This window comes from Thamnophis sirtalis, unplaced genomic scaffold (genome assembly GCF_051295495.1).
Source record: "Thamnophis sirtalis isolate CommonGarterSnake01/CBP01778 unplaced genomic scaffold, rThaSir2_p1.2 scaffold_1, whole genome shotgun sequence".
NCBI classification, from domain to species: Eukaryota; Metazoa; Chordata; class Lepidosauria; order Squamata; family Natricidae; genus Thamnophis; species Thamnophis sirtalis.
Window position 1 is genome coordinate 125,013,396 of NW_028261381.1, and position 18,318 is coordinate 125,031,713.

Consider the following 18,318-nt stretch of genomic DNA (forward strand, 5'->3'; position numbering starts at 1 on the left):
CGGTTTGGCAGTGCTCCGATATGTCCCAGAATGGATGGAGTCACAGTCGGACCGGTCCTCTCCCCCCCCCCCCCCGCGTCCTCACTTCTATTTCGGAAGAAAATTCTCTTCAAAAGCCTGCAAGATTCCACCGGGTGCTCCGTTCCATCATCTTCCCAGCCTCCCTCTAGGTGGCGCTCTGACAAGGAATACGTAAATCCAGACCGAGAAATTTGCTCAGCGGCGACTTTTGGCAATGGTGGGCTATAATTGAGGACAGAACAATAGAGACATTTTGTGTTGACTCTGAATTCACAGAGCCTATGACAAATTTAGGCTCGCTGGAGAAGAGCCTCATGCTGGGAAAGATTGAGGGCAAAAGAAGAAGGGGACGTCAGAGAATGGGGTGGCTGGATGGAGTCACCGAAGCAGTGGGCGTGAGCTTAAATGGACTCAGGCAGATGGTAGAGGACAGGAGGGCCTGGAGGAACGTTGTCCATGGGGGGTGTCGCAATGGGTCGGACACGACTTCGCAACTAACAATATAATATGACAAATTAAAAAAAAACATTTTTTAAAATTAGAATCCTATATGCTTTTAATATCTGCCTTCCGCAGCTTTACAAATATAGACATTAAAACGCGTTTAATGTCCTCGCGTTTTTTGTTTTAAAATATGTGCAAACCGCCAAGGCGGATTAGCCTGGCTCAAGGCGTTTGAACTCCGGTTAGAGTCAGACGCAGCTCCTCCTCCTCCTCCTCCTCTCTTTGCAAAGGGCTCTGCCAGGAACAAGCGGAGGAGGCCGAGAAAGAAAAGCAAAACCACACGCAAAACTGCCAGGCGCAAAACTGACTTTGCCATTCGGTGCTGGGTCTCCGGGCCGGCCTGAAAACGCAGAGCGCGCAAGAACCGCGGGAAAGCGCTGGAAAACGCGCGTGGCAGCCACACAGGAGGGTTGGGACGAGGTCCCGGGTGGGGAGAATAGCTGTCCTCCTCGGCGAAAGTTCTCTGGTTTTCTGTGGTTGTTCCTATCCAAATAGCAAATGTGTTTAATAAGACCGTCGGGTTTTTTTGGGGGGTGGGGGGAATGAAGCTTTTGCTGTGGGACAAAAAAAATCCATGACTCTTTTCCCCCCAGTGTTGCTTCGTCTCCCTGGAATATGAAACCGCCTCCGGCTGTAGGACTCTCCCTCCCTCCGTCCCTGCTTCTCCCAGCCCTTGTTTCATTTCAGTTGCTGGTGATGAGGGACACAAGGGCCTTCCTTTCAAATCCCCTTTCGGCTCCCAACCTCACGGCCGCGCGCGAGTTTCAGCTGGACGTACAGCAGGCAGCGCGCGAGTTTCGACAGCTGCAGGAGCCCATCGGCTTAGATCGGAATGGACCTTCTCCGCGACGGGTTTTCAAGAGAAAAGGCAATTCTGCTGAAAAGGTCAAGGCCCCCAGCTCTCCGGTAAGCTGGATGTGGGGAAGATCCAAATTCAAGCGTGTTTGGGTCCCCCCAACCAAAACTGAAGTTTAAAAGGTGATCAACTCTAAATGACTCTGAGGTGCTTATGCTCTAAAAGCAAGAAACAATAAAAGACAGAAGCAGAGCATGTGTGTCTAAAACAGGGGTCGGCAACCTTAAACACTCGAAGAGCCACAAAGGTCTTGACCAGAAAGTCCCCCCCCCCCCCCCCGGGTTCAATTCTGAAGCGGACCAGGAAACCCACCCCTTGCCATAGATTCTCCTCCTGGGCGCTGTGCTTCCCCCCACCCCCACAACCGAAAGCTCCTCTCAAAATTGTGGCAGCAAGGAGCCACAGCAGAGGGATGAAAGAGCCACATGCGGCTCCAGAGCTGCAGGTTGCTGACCCCTGGTCTAAAAGAAGAGGCCTACAAATAAGAAAAAGAATTCTGCAGGAGTTCAACTATTCCTCAAATCGAAGGTCTGGGAGAACCCTGATTTTCCAACCCTGGTTGTGAGAATCCTCAGGATAAGAGACATATAGGGTTTTTTTGTGGGGGGGGGTTTGCTATTCCACAGGTGCTGGGACAGAGAAGACCCATGCCCAAGAGATGGCATTACAAGTAGTCCTTAACCTACGACCCTAATTGAGCTCAAAATGTATGTTGCTGACTGAGAAATTTGTTAACTGAATTTTGTCCCATTTTATGACTTTTCTTGCCCCCAATTTGTTAAGTGAATCACTGCAGTTATTAAATTAGTAACAACAGATGTTAGTGAATCCGGTTTCCCCATTGGCTTTTTGCTTGTCAGAAGGTTGCAATCTTACCCTTCCTTCCTTCCTTCCTTCCTTCCTTCCTTCCTTCCTTCCTTCCTTCCTTCCTTCCTTCCTTCCTTCCTTTCCTTCTGACTTCAGTGCTGTCCAACTCCAGATCAATTATGGGCAACTCACAAAGTATATAATATATAAATAAGAAAAGACCGATGAAAAAAATACTAGGGGAAATAAACAAAATGGCATCTTTTGCCCTGAGTTCCCAGAAGACCTGACCCTGGAACTTACAGGATGCCTGGCTCATTGGTACTTAGTAACAAAGGCTTGTTTTTTAAACTTCAGCACTTTTGTCATTGATTCAGAAGGAATAGGTGATGCACTTTAATATCTGGTCTATGAAACAAAAAGGAGTATAGGGAACACCATATATTATATATCCAACTATCTACCCTTCCATGCATTGGAAAAGAATGCTGTGAGAAGATATATCCAGGCCAACCAAGAGACTGGTTTGGGCCTAGTTTTCACGCTTCTTTTCCCATTCCCTACTTGGGTTCACACAACACTACATGTTGTGGCCCACCAGTGGCCAGTGGAGCTGGCAGCAGATTCAGACAGTGAGGAGGTTGGGGAGGAATGAGGGCTGTGTGTCAGAGGCAGAGAGGGGGCTAGAGCCATATACCAGTTATCAGCTCCCTTCAGAGTCAGACATCAGTGGGGTAGACAAACAGCTGGAGGTGTTCCCTGTGTGCCCATGCACAGAGTTGCCAGACGAAGGGAACAGCTAAAGAACAGGGGTTGACTTGGGAGCAAGGCCACAGGTGGATGATGAATGGCCCCTCCCAGAAGAAATAAAAAAGGAGCGAAAGGGGAGTGGAGTTTGCAGGAGACAATTAGTTCACTTAATTGGCTTGTGACTCTCCGAGACTCCTTGCCAACTTTTGCAGAAATCCACTTGGCAGCTTTCCAAGCCAGATAAGGTCTGTGACTGTAAATCCTCCCTTGAAAGTCTTTGCTGGATGTGAATGAGCAGAAGTCACAGTAAATTAATAAAAGGGTTTTTTTTGTTGGGACAAGGAGTTTGCTTCACGTTCTCGGGAAGGTCTTGGTCAGAACACTACAGAGGAGGCTTAGCATACTTTGGTGTGTGTATTTCACATGCATGTTGAAACAAAATCCATGGCATGATTTTGCACAATTATTTAGTTAACGTGACAAGCTAAAAAAAAGGAGTGGCTCTTTACATAATACTGAACTACCAGGCCTCTTCTAGTCTTATTTAAGACATTGTTTAAACTCCTTTTCAAGGAAGATTATTCTTCTTCCAAAGAACTGGTACTTGATTCTCACGAAATGTTTTTGTACGTGTGTGGGGGGAGACATTCTTATTAATCTTCCAAGTCCAACATTGACTTGGAAGGCAGGGCTGATGCTTGCTAAGGGAGACGTCAATAGGTACATTAGTATCTCCAGGGAGTACTGCAGACCCCAGTGCTAAAGGTTGAGAGGTTGCTGTGGTTCTTGAGATCCTTATCCCACATTACACCTATCCTCCGCGAGCTGCACTGGCTACCGAGGTCTCCGGATACGCTTCAAAGTGCTAGTCGTAACTTATAAAGCCCTTCATGGCATTGGACCTGGGTACTTGAGAGACCGCCTGCTGCCAATTACCTCCCAAAGACCCATTAGATCACACAGGGTTGGCCTCCTCCGGGTCCCGTCCACCAGCCAATGCCATCTGGCTACTACCCGGAGGAGGGCCTTCTCTGTGGCAGCTCCAGCCCTTTGGAATGAACTCCCCACAGAGATTCGGACTCTCACCTCTCTCCAGGCCTTCCGGAAAGCCGTCAAAACCTGGCTGTGCCGGCAGGCCTGGGGTTGACTAGTTCCCCTCCCCTCTCGACCTGTGTGGCTGTGTGATTCTTGGCTATTTTAACTACTTGTATTGTGTTCTATGTTCCCTTTCCCCCCTTTGAGTTGTTCGCCGCCCTGAGTCCCTCCCGGAAAAGGGCGGCATATAAATAAAACAAATCTCAATCTCAATCTCAATCCTTATATTTTAGAAGAGTGATGGCTAACCTTTTTGTCATCATGTGCCAAAAGTCATAATGTAATGCATGTGCGATCTCCACCCGTGCACAACCTGCCCCCTTGCGCATGCGTATCCCCCCTGTGCTCCCCCACCCCTGTGCATGTGGCCCTCCCTGCACCACCACCCCTGCGCATTCGTGTGCGACCCCTGGTTTGGGCCCAGTAGGCCTCCCTGCAGCCTCCTGGGAGCACAAATGGTCCATGGAGAGTGCACCCCATACCCCACATGCCCCTGCGCATGTGTGGCAGACACCCCAAAATCAGCTAGCCAGTGAGAGACGCATGTGCAGTGGAATTGAGCTGGGGCAGCAGCTTGCGGCCCCCACAGATAGGACTCTGCGTGCCACCTGTGGCACCCATGCCATAAGTTCGCCAACCAAACCAGGAAGAAAGGAAAGTTTTGAAGAGTTTTTTTCTTATGGAGAAAGCAAAACTTTCTCAGAGGTTCCTTTGCAGCTACACTTCCTCCCATTGGGCTCTGGTTTCATTTTTTTTCCAAATCAAATCACTGCCCAAATAAGGAAAGAGACTTCCCGCAATTTGGGAAGGGGGGGGGAGGGCGCTGTTGACCGCAAATCACAAGCACTTATGTGATTTCCATAGTGATTTATTGGTCTGGTTGAAGTAAGTGACTGAAGTTGCAATCCTATAAATCTTATTAATCTTTTTCAGTCCTAAATGTTATCTTCTTTGTTTTAGACTGTAGCTCCCAACATTTTCAATGTTCTGGCAAGCAAAGCCATTTCAAGGGGACAGAAGTTATTGTAGAGGACAAGTTGGATATCTCCTTAAAACAAAATTTCTCTGAAACTGCTTCTGTTTAGAAGATTGGCTTTAAGGGTTTATTTCTTCAGCAGACAGGGAACAGCCAGCTACCAAAAATGAGGCAGGATGTCACATTGAGGCGCGAAGATTTTCCTCCTCATTTTTAAAGAATACTGTGGTGCAGTGAAGGTCCCTCACACCTAAATCTCTTTGTCTGGGTGAAACAAAACACTGACTTGACAGGAAAACAGAGTATTATTAATATTGCCACTGCTTCCCACTTTTTTATATGAATATAACAGGACGGCTACATTTGAGGGAGGAAGAAAGCCATTCAAAAGAGTGTATGTATAAAACCCATTAAAACCAGAGAAAGGATTCACTGGAGAAGAGCCTCATGCTGGGAAACATTGAGGGCAAAAGAAGAAGGGGACAACAGAGAATGAGGTGGCTGGTGGGAGTCACTGAAGCAGTGGACCTGAGCTTAAATTGGCTCCAGAGGGATGGTAGAGGACAGGAAGGCCTGGAGGAGTGTTGTCTATGGGGTTGCGATAAGTTGGACATGATTTTGCAACTAACAACAACAACAAAATCCAGAGAGCTTCAAATCCAAGAGCCAAGGTGGCGCAGTGGTTAAATGCAGCACTGCAGGCTACTGCTAGATCAGCAGGTCAGCGGGCTCAGGGTTGACTCAGCCTTCCATCCTTCCGAGGTGGGTAAAATGAGGACCCAGATTGTTGGGGGCAATATGCTGACTCTCTGTAAACCGCTTAGAGAGGCCTGAAAGGCCTATGAAGCGGTATATAAGTCTACTGCTATTGCTATTGCTATAAAATCACCTACCTGTACCCTGATCCTTCATATCTGCTGTAGATGAGCTGCATTTAGGACATCCAGATTCCACAGAAATGATGGCCTGATTTAATAGCATCTGCCTGCCATCCATCCTGTGCATTTATGTTAAAAACTCTGAACTGTAATTTTCCTTCGGCAGCTGGAGTAGCAGCCTTCAGAAAATATGGCATTGCAGGGTCTCACCAAAGAGAGGTACATGGATCCTTGTTAGTTTGGGGCAGAGCAAATGGGGCTGAAGGTGAGGTGGGGAGAGGAATGTTTTTATTATACCACCAGTTGCCCGGAGGAGGAGTGCACTGGCTCAACTTCCCTCCACCAGGCTGAATATCTTTCCCTACCTGCAAACTCCAGGAGATCCACACAATGGTTGGCTTGCCTAGTAAGGTAAAGATAAATGTAAAGGTGTGCTAGTCGTTCTCTACTCTAGGGGGCGGTGCTCATCTCTGTTCCAAAGCCCAAGAGCCAGCGCTGTCCGAAGACCTCTCTGTGGTCCTTTGGCCGGCATGACTAAATGACTAACTTGCATTTTTAACATGATTTCAAACTGCTAGGTGAAGCTGGGACAAGTAATGGGAGCTCACTCTGTTACGCAGTGCTAGGGATTCGAACTGCTGAACTGCTGACCTTTTCTGATTGACAAGCTCAGTGTCTTAGCCACTGAGCCACTGCATCCCTCCATTTAAAATGAACCTGGTAGACATGGTAGACCCAAAAGCCATATGCAACCAAGCACCATATAAATATGAGTAGAACAGCCCAGTGCATACGTTCTGGAGAAGGAGAAAGCAGTTTTCCTGATGATGGCCTCCAGTGCAACCCAAAAGCTTGGAAGAATAAACCTTTGGTCCTGGTGCCCTACTTAGATTGAATGGTGGACTTTGTGTGGGACTTGGGGGATGGGGTAACAATTTAATGAAGGTCCTTTTTTTCTTTTTTACTTTTGTCTCTCCAAATGTCAAACCGACACCTGAATCAACCATCTGTTTGTGGAAATACTGTGCGTGAAGACTTGATGCAGATCCCTAGCAGACAACACCCCTGTCTGACTAGACTTAGTTCATCATGCAGAATAGGCAGCGTAGCCCAAGCTTGCTTTGAGACACATTTCCTGCAATCCTTGTCCTCAATCTTGTGCTTTGGTTGGTGCTAGGCGTGTTTGAACATTTGAGAATATTCCTTAGCTCTACTCCAGTGAGACAAAATGCCTGGGACTAACGCTATACTCGTTCTTGGTTTGCCTCTCTGACTCAGTCTCTTCTTTATCACCACAATGTGGGACTGGAAAAAAGTGGGGGATGTGGGTAGTGGATGCTTCACCAGGATTATCTCCCAAATTATCACCCCCACCCAAGGAGGGGGAAGTTGAGCATAACTGAAACAGCTGGAACTCTGACACCCTGTAGTGCTATGCAGTACAAGCTCCACCCTCCTTTGGCTATGACCATCCATTGTTGCCTGAGGTTTATTTTTTAATCAAATACTCTTTTCTCCTCTTAACCTAGCTTTGGGCAATGTGAGAAGGCCTGGTCACTCTGATGTCTGTAGATATGTCTACTCATTTATCTATTGTTTGTTGTTGTTAGTTACAAAGTCGAAGTCATGTCCGACCCATCATGAACCCATGGACAATGTTCCTCCAGGTCTTCCTGTCCTGTACCATCCTCTTAAGCTCCATTTAAGCTCACACCAATTGCTTCAGTGACTCCATCCAGCCACCTCATTCTCTGTCACCCCCTTCTTCTTTTGCCCTCAATCTTTCCCAGCACGAGGCTCTTCTCCAGGGAGTCCTTCCTTCTCATTCGGTGGCCACAGTATTTGAGTTTCATCTTCAGGATCTGGCCTTCTAAAAAGCAGTCAGGGTTGATCTCCTCTAGGACTGACCAGTTTGATTGCCTTGCAGTCCAAGGCAAATATGTCTAGTACCATAGTTCAAATTCTTTGGCTCTCAGCCTTTCTTAGGGTCCAACCTTCACAGCCATACATTGCAACTGGAAAAAACATTGCCTTGACTATATGCACTTCTATTGGCAGGGTGATGTCTCTGTTTTTTAGTATGCTGTCTAGATTTGCCATAGCTTTCCTCCCCAGAAGTGTCTTTTAATTTCTTGGTTGCAGTCCCCATTTGCAGTGATCTTGGACTGCCTGTTTATATTTATATAATAGTGCTGCATACTTAACTGGAAAGTCTGATTGGATCACATTGGATTGATTCTGAATAAACATACCTGTAAAGATCATTGGGCTAATGTTTGTTCAATCTGGCTACTTCAAACATACAGAATCAGAGTTTCTTCCAGGAGAGTCCCTTCAGAATTGTTTCACTATGCAAGGATTTCTCAATTGTTCATTCATCCTTGGCTTCTATGTACAAATAAACATGCCATGGAAGAGGGTCAACAGCCTTTGTGTGGAAGTGGGGAAGTAATGAACTAGGATGGAGAGTGTCAAGTTCAGGTCTTGAAAAATACTGATGTGAGTGAAGTCAATTGAACTGGCATCTTAACTCGTAGTGTTCCCTTCTTTTCTTACACTCCAAATAAGCACACAGTTTTGTAGGGAGGGCCATAATAATAGAAAGGGCAGGAGATGCACCTGCAGTAGACATGCAAACAGAGATTCTTTTTGCTTTTCTCATCGCTAAAAACAGTGAAGGTGGATGAAATGGGAGATAGACGATAAGAAATAGTAAATCAACAAAAAATACTTTCAGCCGTTCTAACAACTGAACATGTGATTGATGGTGATACCTTCCAATAGGATTTTCTTGGGACAACTAGTCTCTTAATAGAACTCTGACATCTCTTATGGTCCCCATAAGTGTTGGGGGCAATATGCTGACTCTAAACTGCTTAGAGAGTGCTGTAAAGCACTGTGAAGCGGTATATATAGTAAGTGCTATTATTATTGCTATCACTGTAGGTCCGTTTTCGTATCTGTTTACGCACCCGTTTGAAGCACAAAATGATCTGGGAACTTAAAGCGGCTGTGAAAGTAAATGGTTATAGCCATGAATACGAATGGGACTTTTGATGCTAGGTGTCAGAGGCTAGATTTAAAGAGCTGGGGTGACCAGCAGCGTAGGTCACTTGGGGCAGAGAATGTCCACCCTCGGGTGTGGATGTTTTGAGCTTTTCTTACTGCTGGAGTAAAACTTCAAGAGAGGGAGCGTGAAGGCGACTGCCTTGAATTCTGAATGAAAATGCCCCCAAAGATCAAATAGACAGCCCGACATAGGGTACGATGAGAAGAAAGTGGAGGAGGGGACCCAAACGATCCTTCTGTTAGAAGACTCTCCAAGTCCGTGAAAGGCGCTGCTCGGGTGACAAGAGGAGGAAAGAGGGGAACCCCAATTTCTGAAATTCTCTGCTTGCAACCCAGAAGGTGAAGGAGATCGTTCTGAATTCAGTGGAATGTAGACCCCAGAATACCTATTATACAAGAAAAGTTCCGTGGTGGTCCAGCAGCAGCAGCAGCAGGTGAAATTGGAGGGAATTCTGCAGGAAACCGGCCCTGGAAATGTTTGCTTTGGTAAGGTATACTGTCAGGCGCGCATAACTGCTCCTTCTATAAATTGTGCTTCCTGTCACGGGGCAGGAATGTCAAGCATTTTACAGCTGCAGGTTTTGAACCGTGCAGTCAAAAGTCAGGATTATTCAACAAAACGCGCTCGGATCCCAAAGCTTTTGACAGCTTGATCTATAAGCTCCTGGAGTTCTGTGGCGTTTTTCTCCCAAGGAAAAGCTTCTTGACAATTACATTTGGGTAAAGGCGAGGTAACAGCGTTCCATGCGCCTTGGGCGTTTAGTCATGCCGGTCACATGACCACCAAGACGTCTTCAGACAGCGCTGGCTCTTTGGCTTTAAAACTGAGATGAGAACCGCCCCCCTGAGTTGGGAACGACTAGCACATATGTGCGAGGAGAACCTTTACCTTTAAAGGCGATGCAGCTCTTTCCTCTGAGTTTACTTGCGCGGAAAGTTCTGCCAGTTGTAATGTCTTTGACTATTAGTAGTTCGGGTTGGTAGTTAACATGGTTGGTTTGAGCTCCGAGCTTGGCGCTTTCGTTGCAAACGTTTCCTCCCCCCCCCCCCCATTCGAGGAGACGTCTTCGGTGCGCTTTGGGTTGGGCGCTGAAGAGATCTCCCCGAATGGGGACGAAGCGTTTGCAACCAAATCGCCAAGCTCGGAGCTCCAACCGACCACAGTTCTGCCAGTTTCATCAATCCTTTATGGGATTGTATTCTTTCCTCTCTCTCTAAGCCGTTGTGTAGGAATTAGAATGACCCCCCAGCCTCCACCCCCACCCCGTTCCGAGATTCTGGGTTATGGAGTTTAGGACAGTGGCAAGGTTGACTGGTGGAAATTCACCAAAGAAGTAAGTCGAGGCGATTCTGTTTGGAACCTCGTCATTAATAGCTAGCGAGCCAGTTTGGGGTAGAGATGAAGGCACTAGAAACTGGCAGCTGGTGAGTGAGTTCTAGTCCCACTTTAGGCAGAGAGCCAGCTGGGTGACTTTGGGCCAGTCACTCTCAGCTCTAGGAAGGAAGACGATGCCACGGAAAGCTGGTAGGAAGGAAATCTTACTGAATTCAAGGGAACTGACCCTGAAGTCGTGATAATTTTTCTTAACATTGAGGAGAAGAAGAAGCGTGTTAGATTTATTTTCCTCAGTCCATCGTCTTCCATCAAATAGGAAAGAGATTTGAACTCATTTCCCACCCATCAGTTCAATATTTGATCGATCTCGTCTGTTCCCCTCTCTACTTTCAGACAGATTATATGTTTATCTGTGAGGTCCCCCCTCTTCCCACCGTATTTCATCCCGAGGTCAGTTTTAGACTTTAAGCTCTCTCCAGTCGAAAACACAGACGGTCATTAATGTCTCCCTGAAAAATCCCACTGCAATTTGGATTTTCTGAATACCTGCATTTGAGATAGAGCGTAAGCACCTGAAAACAGGGGGTCCCCCCCCCCGCAGCGAAGCCTACTTTCCTAACTTTAGCAGATTGCTAGTTAACAGAATACATTACTGAAAAGAAAGGAAAACAAAGAGTAAACTGCAATCCATTGGCTGATTTAAATGGGAATATCTAGTTTTAGGCCTATGTGATATCTTCCAAACAGTATTCTGACACTTGTAAGTTTGCAACCCCCGTATATTTCCTCCCCCCCCCCCCGAAAAATTCTTGATTCATTTCTGTTTACGGTTGAATTGCTGGATTTGGCGGTGGGTGGGTGGGTGGGAGCAGAATTATTTGTTTCAATTTGCCTTTCTTGGAAAAAAAAAATCACCTTATCTGCTGGCTCTGTTCTGTTTACTTGTTTGGAATCGTGACTTGTCTACATAAGATTCCCCCCCCCACTCCGACCCCCGCACCTGGGATTCAGTTGAATACAACTAAGAAACCGGCCTCGTACCATTGAAATATAAGCCCCAGGGACATTCAAGCGCTAAACGCTGTTGGGGCCGATTCATTTCAGAACTGCTGAGTATTACAAATCCTCTGAGGATCTGCTGAACTGCTCCGCAATCGGTACTGGCTAAGGTGTATCATCACCCCCTCTTTGATTTTACTTCTCAGAGCAAGATTGCAAGATGCTTCCGAGGTAGCGAAAGAGAAGAAAGAGAAGAAGAGGAGGAGGAGGAGGAGGAGGAGGAGGAGGAGGAGGAGGAGGAGGAGGAGGAGGAGGAGGAGGAGGAGGAGGAGGAGGAGGAGGAGAGACCTGTTAGAATAATCAGAGAGGGATTCATGTACCACACCAATAAACCAGCGGAAAGGAAAACAGCTCATAAGAAAACAGAACACATTTTGCTTTACAGCTCAATCCTTTGTTTATTTCCCCTTAGAAAAAGATCCAGTTGTGGGTCTGTGGAGGTTTTTGCCAAACGCAAATACATTGAAGGTGGCATTTTTAATTGGCTGCTTGTCCAGCATAGTTTCCCACAGGGAGTGATGCTTTTTCACTGTGAGCCACAGAAATGGCATTAACTTAAAGTCACACTTTCTATTCAGTCATTTGCACAGAATGTTTTGCAGTTCTCATCTGGGCTGGGTTGTTCCCCAGAGCTGCTGCCTTTCCCATTTTTTTCCTTGCAGAAGGTCAAAGTCTACTGGAGCGAGTAAGACCAGTTTGCCCCGAGGAACGTCTTCTCAAAACACACCGGGCTTTATTCATGTTCACAATCTCTAATCCGCATGTGAATTGAAGCCCCAAACAAAGCTGGTAGGTAGGGGACTTTGATAGTTCCACCTCTTCCCACTGAACTTCACGGAGAGGGATTCCACATTTTCTTGGGCGAGCATCTGGTTGACATTCACCTTCAGGTTTTCTTGGGGCCCGCTCGGCGCTCTTTAACTGCCAGACTAGTTTTGAGGGTGGTGTTTTTTGTGTGCGTTTCTTTTGTTTAAATCTAGCTCAGAACGGCTTGCCTCCCTGCCTTCTTTTATTTATCCACCCTCAAGGCCTAACCTGGTTCTCCTGTTGTTCCTTCTGTTTTTGTTACTAACAAACAGGAAAAGATCTGTGTCAAGGAGACCATCTGACTTCATTTGCCTTCCCAAGCCAAATGGTCCCCCAGGCTTGAAAATCCAGCCTAGAAAAACTCAACAAGCGTGGTGTCCCATTTGTACTCTTCAAAATTTGAGGAAAAGAAACCCTCTTTCCCCTCCCTTGGCCAAACCCCCACCCTGGTTCCTCGTTTTCAACTCCTCCGTCTTCTCTACCTCCAATTATTCCATTATTCTGTACCTGAAATTAATCTTTTTGCCAGGCAGGTCAGGGCGATCGACAGGCTGTTGTTTATTGCGACGTTTGTTCCTACTGGTCTCGGCTCCCCTCGTCCTCGCCCCACTGACTGTGGATGTGACCTTTGTTATTTCAGCCTCCACTCAGCAGTTCAGTGGAAACAACTTGAGCACGTTCGGCCCTGATAAACATTATCCTTCAACCACTGGGGACCTGGGCAGAGTAAACGAGCTTTTCCGACAGAATCACATCAGGAACACACATTGAGAAAAAGGCCCGAGAAACAAAGTCCGAGACAGGGAGGTGGAGCTGGGAGAGGAAGAGAGGAGAGGGAGATGCAAGTTTGAGGGGAAAATGAGCCAGAGGCGGAGCGGAGGGCCCCCCGAAGTAAGCTCCGACCCGACAATACTACCTCAAAGATGCTCTCGGAGGCACGGCGAGAACGGGGGTGGACTGGAAAGAAGAGATCGGGATCGAAAGCGGGACAGGGCTGCAAGTAAATCTCGAATCTCTTGGGATGTTCAGATTCCCAAAAAATCCCTAACCTACCCAGAACCACATCGCCCAAGATCGATATTGTATTGGACGGCTGGAGGTTCCTGGGGATTCTTTCTTTCTTTCTTTCTTTCTTTCTTTTTTGGCGTCAATTTCAAATCTAAACAATTTGTGCTTTAAAAATAAAACGGACGCCAACGGTTCGCATTAAGGCAGCCGTCCCGTCGGAGCGCAGATCTCAATCCTATCTGAAATTGTAACCCAGGCCAGGGGGTTGGACGGAGCTTGTCCCTGGGCCTGCTGCTGCCTGAATTAGAAAGGAATGGCTGGAAATCCAGCGGACTAAATTCGTCAAAAAGATGAACAGGAGCGGCTGTGAATGATTAAGACCCCAGCATCCCCCACACTCCCATTGGTAAGCCTTCCCCTCTCCAGTGCGTAACTCCCCCCAAAACAATCCGAGAGAAGAAAGTGTGTGTGTGTAGGAGGGGGGGTGTCCGGTGGGAAGACAATCGTGGGTCTTGACCAGAAGCTCCCTTAAAGCGCCCCTAACATTTATCTTGGAGGAAGGGATCAGGGTCCAGAGCGCCAGCCGGACCTCACGAGCGAGAGGGTCAAAGAGCTTCGCCCCTGACCGACTTCAGTGGGAGTGCGGCCCCTCTGATAGAAGCCGGTTCAGACGAAACGTGAGAATTTCAAGGTGATTCAGCGGCTCTCAATAGGACAAGCAGCTGACAAATTTATGCTGAAAAGCGCGGGACGTCATCCAACTCTGGCTGAACCAACCGTCCTGATTCTTAATCTATTAATTAGAATTAAGTTATTTTTTTTTAGTTTTGAGTCACCGCAGACTTCCACCTGATGGATTAAAAGAATGAAGAAGATGGAGGAGGGGGAGAAAGAAACCACTCTCTACCCCCCCTTCCCACGTGGCTGTTTGTAGAGCGGACTCCGATATTAGCCCTGTAATAGTTGACTCAGGTTTGGCTGCTAAATGGCAATATTCAATCGATATTCAAGCCAGCGTAGCCTAGTCTAGTGCGTTACACAGAAACTTCGCGGTGAGACAATTATCCCTTCCCCATCATTTCCCAAGCGATGTCCCTGTTAGATTACAAGGTTAACTCCTTCATAAAAATCTTGTTGTTGCTTCAAAGGCAAGTCCGCTTTGTTACATTTCCCCCATCCCACCGCCACTTAGCCCCCATTACCGGGGGCCCATTGCAATTATCTTATAAGAGAACGGGTGGTACTTGGACCTCTTTAAAAGCGGGGGTTGCGTTTTGTACGGCCAGTTCTACTTTCTGAGCACAATGAAAATCTGTCCAATTGGAACAGGAGCGCTAGCCTGTAAACGGTCGCAACCCTCGTTTCCGAGCGCAACTTTGGCATCCCCCGTTCGTTCCTATGCAATATCCCTAGCCTGAGTTTTGAATGAGTTTCTCCCCTGCAGACAGAGATTCCCCACGTTTTAATTCCTCCCAAAGCGAGGTCATTGCTTTCATTTTTAAGGGACCCCCAGTCATTCCTGTTAAGCGCGCTGCATGCAGAATTCAAGCGCTGCCCATTATTCCAGTCCTAAACCACCGAAATAGTGCAGGAAATAGAAACAGCTTTGTCCCTCAAAGGAGCTTTACGCTTGGAAAGCGGCCTTGGTGGGAATCGCCCCCCCCGCCCCCACTTCACTTCTCTTGCTGGAAGTTTTTAGTTCTCTGCAGTTCACGCTTCGACCTAATGTCTCAGATGAAATTGCCCGCCCGCTCTTAAACGCGTTCTTTGTCAAAAAACAAGGCTAAAGGATCTGGTGGCGGATCAGTTCTCTCCTTAACTAGGAAAGTTCTGAAAACATGTCCGAGCGGGGGATGTGTCAGCGCAAGTGCCAATATCCTGCGCATTATCCCGACCCACATCTAACTTCGTAAAGTTCCCTTAGTTGAGCCCAAAAGCTTAAAAAGCAAAGAAGTTTCTATTACAGTGTTTTTCATGTTCCAACGCAGGCCCACATTGAGAGGAGATCGTTACAAGTGAACAAGGCTTCTCGTTCTTGGATCCTGTACAATACCTCCGGAGTTGCGAGTGCGCAAGAGACCCCCACCCCACCCCCACCCCTCCTTTCCCCTCCCACCGCTCGTAACGTGTCGTTGTGTTTCTTGGGCGAGGTTGATTTCTTCTAAAAAGTTTTCAGCGGCTGCGGTCCGAATGACGCAAAAAAAGAAGCCATTCCATTAAAATCTATTTACATTCGCCGTCCTGTCTTTCATGGGGCAGGGAAAGCCCCATGTTTGTTTGTGGCCTTGCTGTTGCATTGCAAAAGTTAACACGCACATTTGCGTGATCATCTTGTTTGCGGACGAACCGTCGAGATATTCGATTTCTGGCAGCTCAACTCGACTGGTTTCCATCAACACCGGGCCCTTTGCTAGGGTTCTTTTGGTCTAGATCTCTTGCCTTTTTTTTTTTTTACAGTTGCTGCTGTCACTAACGATAAATTATACCAGGCGGAAATAGAGCACTGTTTTCTTGGACAAATACAAAATAAGCTTTTCTAAAATGGGAAAATATGATTTCCCAGGAAATATTATTTCTGTTTTCTAAAATGAGGGACAAAAAAAACCCCACAGGGTCAGTGTGTCTTTTTGAAACTTTAATTCGACCTAGAGCTATTTGGCGCTGAAAGCAGAACTAAGGTGAGTCCCTTTTGTGAAAATAAAACCGTCTTCAGCAGTTATTTATCCTGTTAATACATTTTCCACGTTCTGCTATTAGATTTCCTGTAACTTATGGCCTCCCGCAATTCAGCTTTCCCATCTCTTGGGCGCTGCCGTTGCATATGGAACCCAGGTGCCGATCCAGCTCGCCTGCAAAAGCGAACGGAAGCCCTTCCAGGGTGAGACTGTCTGTCACTCTTGCCTACCAATCCGGGGGTGCATTTCCTTTTAGGTCCACCTTCTAAGGGGGCGTGTCTTTGGTGAGTGATAGCCTGAGACGCCCCAACCGACCCAGCCCAGCCCACGTTGCTGCGAGATTGAAATGCGGGACTTAAGTCTCCTGCCTCGGGAAAGTGACTTTCTTGGGGTCCTTTTCCTTGACATTCTCGCCTTCCCCCGCGATAGGAATCCGAGCCAGCCGGGGCCTTCTCCGGAGCCGATCCCGGCGAGCCGGGCAAGACCCAACCCGCGCCGAGTTTCCTCCGGGGATCTCCACGCACCCTGCCCGGCGTCCTGAGTCACACCATGGGTGAGTGGTCTTGCTGGAGAGGCGTCGGAGGTTGGGAGAGGGGGGTGTTAAGACAGGCGCGGGTGGGCAGTCGGGTAGCTCCTGGCTCCCACGGGCGCCCGGCTGGCTTCGCTTGTGGCTCTGACTCTTGTTGGGGGAAAAGGCGTTGGGAAACAACGGCGGCAACCGCAAGAAGCGCCAGTGCTGGAGAAGGCGAGCCCAAAGTATTGGGGGCCAGGGGGGGAGGGGGAGGGCATGTGACCGACCCCAGACTTCTGTAACCCGGGACTCTCTCTCGCTTCCCCTTCTCCCCCCTCAAATCTGTTTGTGTTTCGGCGGGGGAAGCCTTTCTGGCTGACGGGAGGGGAAGAGAGCAGTCCCCGCAATCGGCGGGATCGCTTCCCACTTCTCTGCGGGGTTATTTAGCTTTCCCGGCTGCCAGTTTCTTAGGCACTGGGCTTTTCTAGACAACTTCGTCAACGCGCCGCCTCGAGAGGAGAAGGAAGCTGGCCGCCCCAACGGCGTTGACTAAGCAGTCCGCTCAGTTTTCAGCTGGAGGAGTGCTTTCCAAGGAACGCCTCGGTCCTCGGCTGCCCTAACACCCCCTCCCCCCCCCAATCCTGTGACTCCGGGTGAATTGCCTGGAGTGGCTTCCACTCCAGTGGGGGGAATGTGCGGACTCGGGGCCCTGGAGGCTTGGGAAGAGGTTGGTAGGGATACTCACCTAGTGGCTGCTGTCCCAAACCGCCTGCTCGTTGCCGGTTGCACTCAGGGAGGGAAAAGTCTCATGGGAAATTCAAGGACCGGAGTCCCCGCGACTAGAAGCCTGCAAGGGCGAACTCCTTAAGGCGTCGGCTACTAGCTAGGTGCGCCCTTACTACGAGTTAAAAAGGCCGCGGGATCTCGGCCGAGCTTGCGTCCCAGGCAGCGGCGAGCAGCCCAACACCAAGCCAGCCTTGCCCGGGAAGGAGACGCGCTTCTCAAGCGTTTGGCAGTCCCGATGTCCCTCCTTTCCCTGCCCTTGTTCCAGGCTGACCGTGTCGCCAGACTCCGGGTGCCTCTTCCAACGTGCCGCTGCTTCTCTTTGTTCGCAGAGCCAGCCTTCGGGGAGGTCAACCAGCTCGGCGGAGTCTTCGTCAACGGCCGCCCTTTGCCCAACGCCATCCGGCTTCGGATTGTGGAACTAGCTCAGCTGGGCATCCGACCGTGCGACATCAGCCGGCAGCTGCGCGTCTCCCACGGCTGCGTCAGCAAGATCCTGGCGCGCTACAACGAGACCGGCTCCATCTTACCCGGGGCCATCGGAGGAAGCAAGCCGCGGGTCACCACGCCGACGGTAGTGAAGCACATCCGGACTTACAAGCAAAGGGATCCGGGCATTTTTGCTTGGGAGATCCGGGACCGGTTGCTGGCCGACGGCGTGTGCGACAAGTACAACGTCCCCTCGGTCAGTTCCATTAGCCGGATTCTGCGCAACAAGATTGGAAACCTGTCTCAGCAGAATCACTACGAGGCTTACAAGCAGCACCAGGCAGCTCCGCAGCCGGCCCTGCCTTACAACCACATCTACTCTTATCCCAGCCCCATAGCTGCAGCAGGTGCCAAGGTTCCTACCCCGCCTGGCATGCCGACGATCCACAGCGCCGTCCATATGCCTCGGACCTGGCCCTCCTCTCATTCCGTCACTGACATCTTGGGAATTAGGTCCATAACAGATCAAGGTAAGAGGTTCAGACTTCCAGCTAGGGAACAGGATTGGTCAACCAAACCCAAGAAGCCCACCCCTTCCAGAGGTTCTACGGTCTGTTGTATGGACTGGGGTGGGGGACGGGGCTCCCAGTGGTTTCTTTGCAGACCAGTCGATGCTGTAGCTTCAGAAAATGTCTAATGTAGTTTCCTTAAAAGGGGGAGAAATTCAGAAAAGGACATGAATTAGCTTTCGTTG

At 48.7% G+C, this 18,318-nt stretch overlaps 1 protein-coding gene across 1 annotated transcript in view; it reads left to right on the forward strand.

The window, feature by feature from the left end:
• Window positions 1–16,195: 16,195 nt before the first annotated feature.
• The window catches only part of PAX9 (paired box 9), a 41,610-nt gene continuing 39,487 nt past the window's right edge, over window positions 16,196–18,318 (forward strand). Inside the window, exons 1-2 of the mRNA XM_014054018.2 lie at window positions 16,196–16,394; window positions 17,468–18,094. Of these exons, the coding sequence (XP_013909493.2) occupies window positions 16,391–16,394; window positions 17,468–18,094 (631 nt within the window). The 5' untranslated portion in view covers window positions 16,196–16,390. The remainder of the gene's footprint in view (window positions 16,395–17,467; window positions 18,095–18,318) is intronic.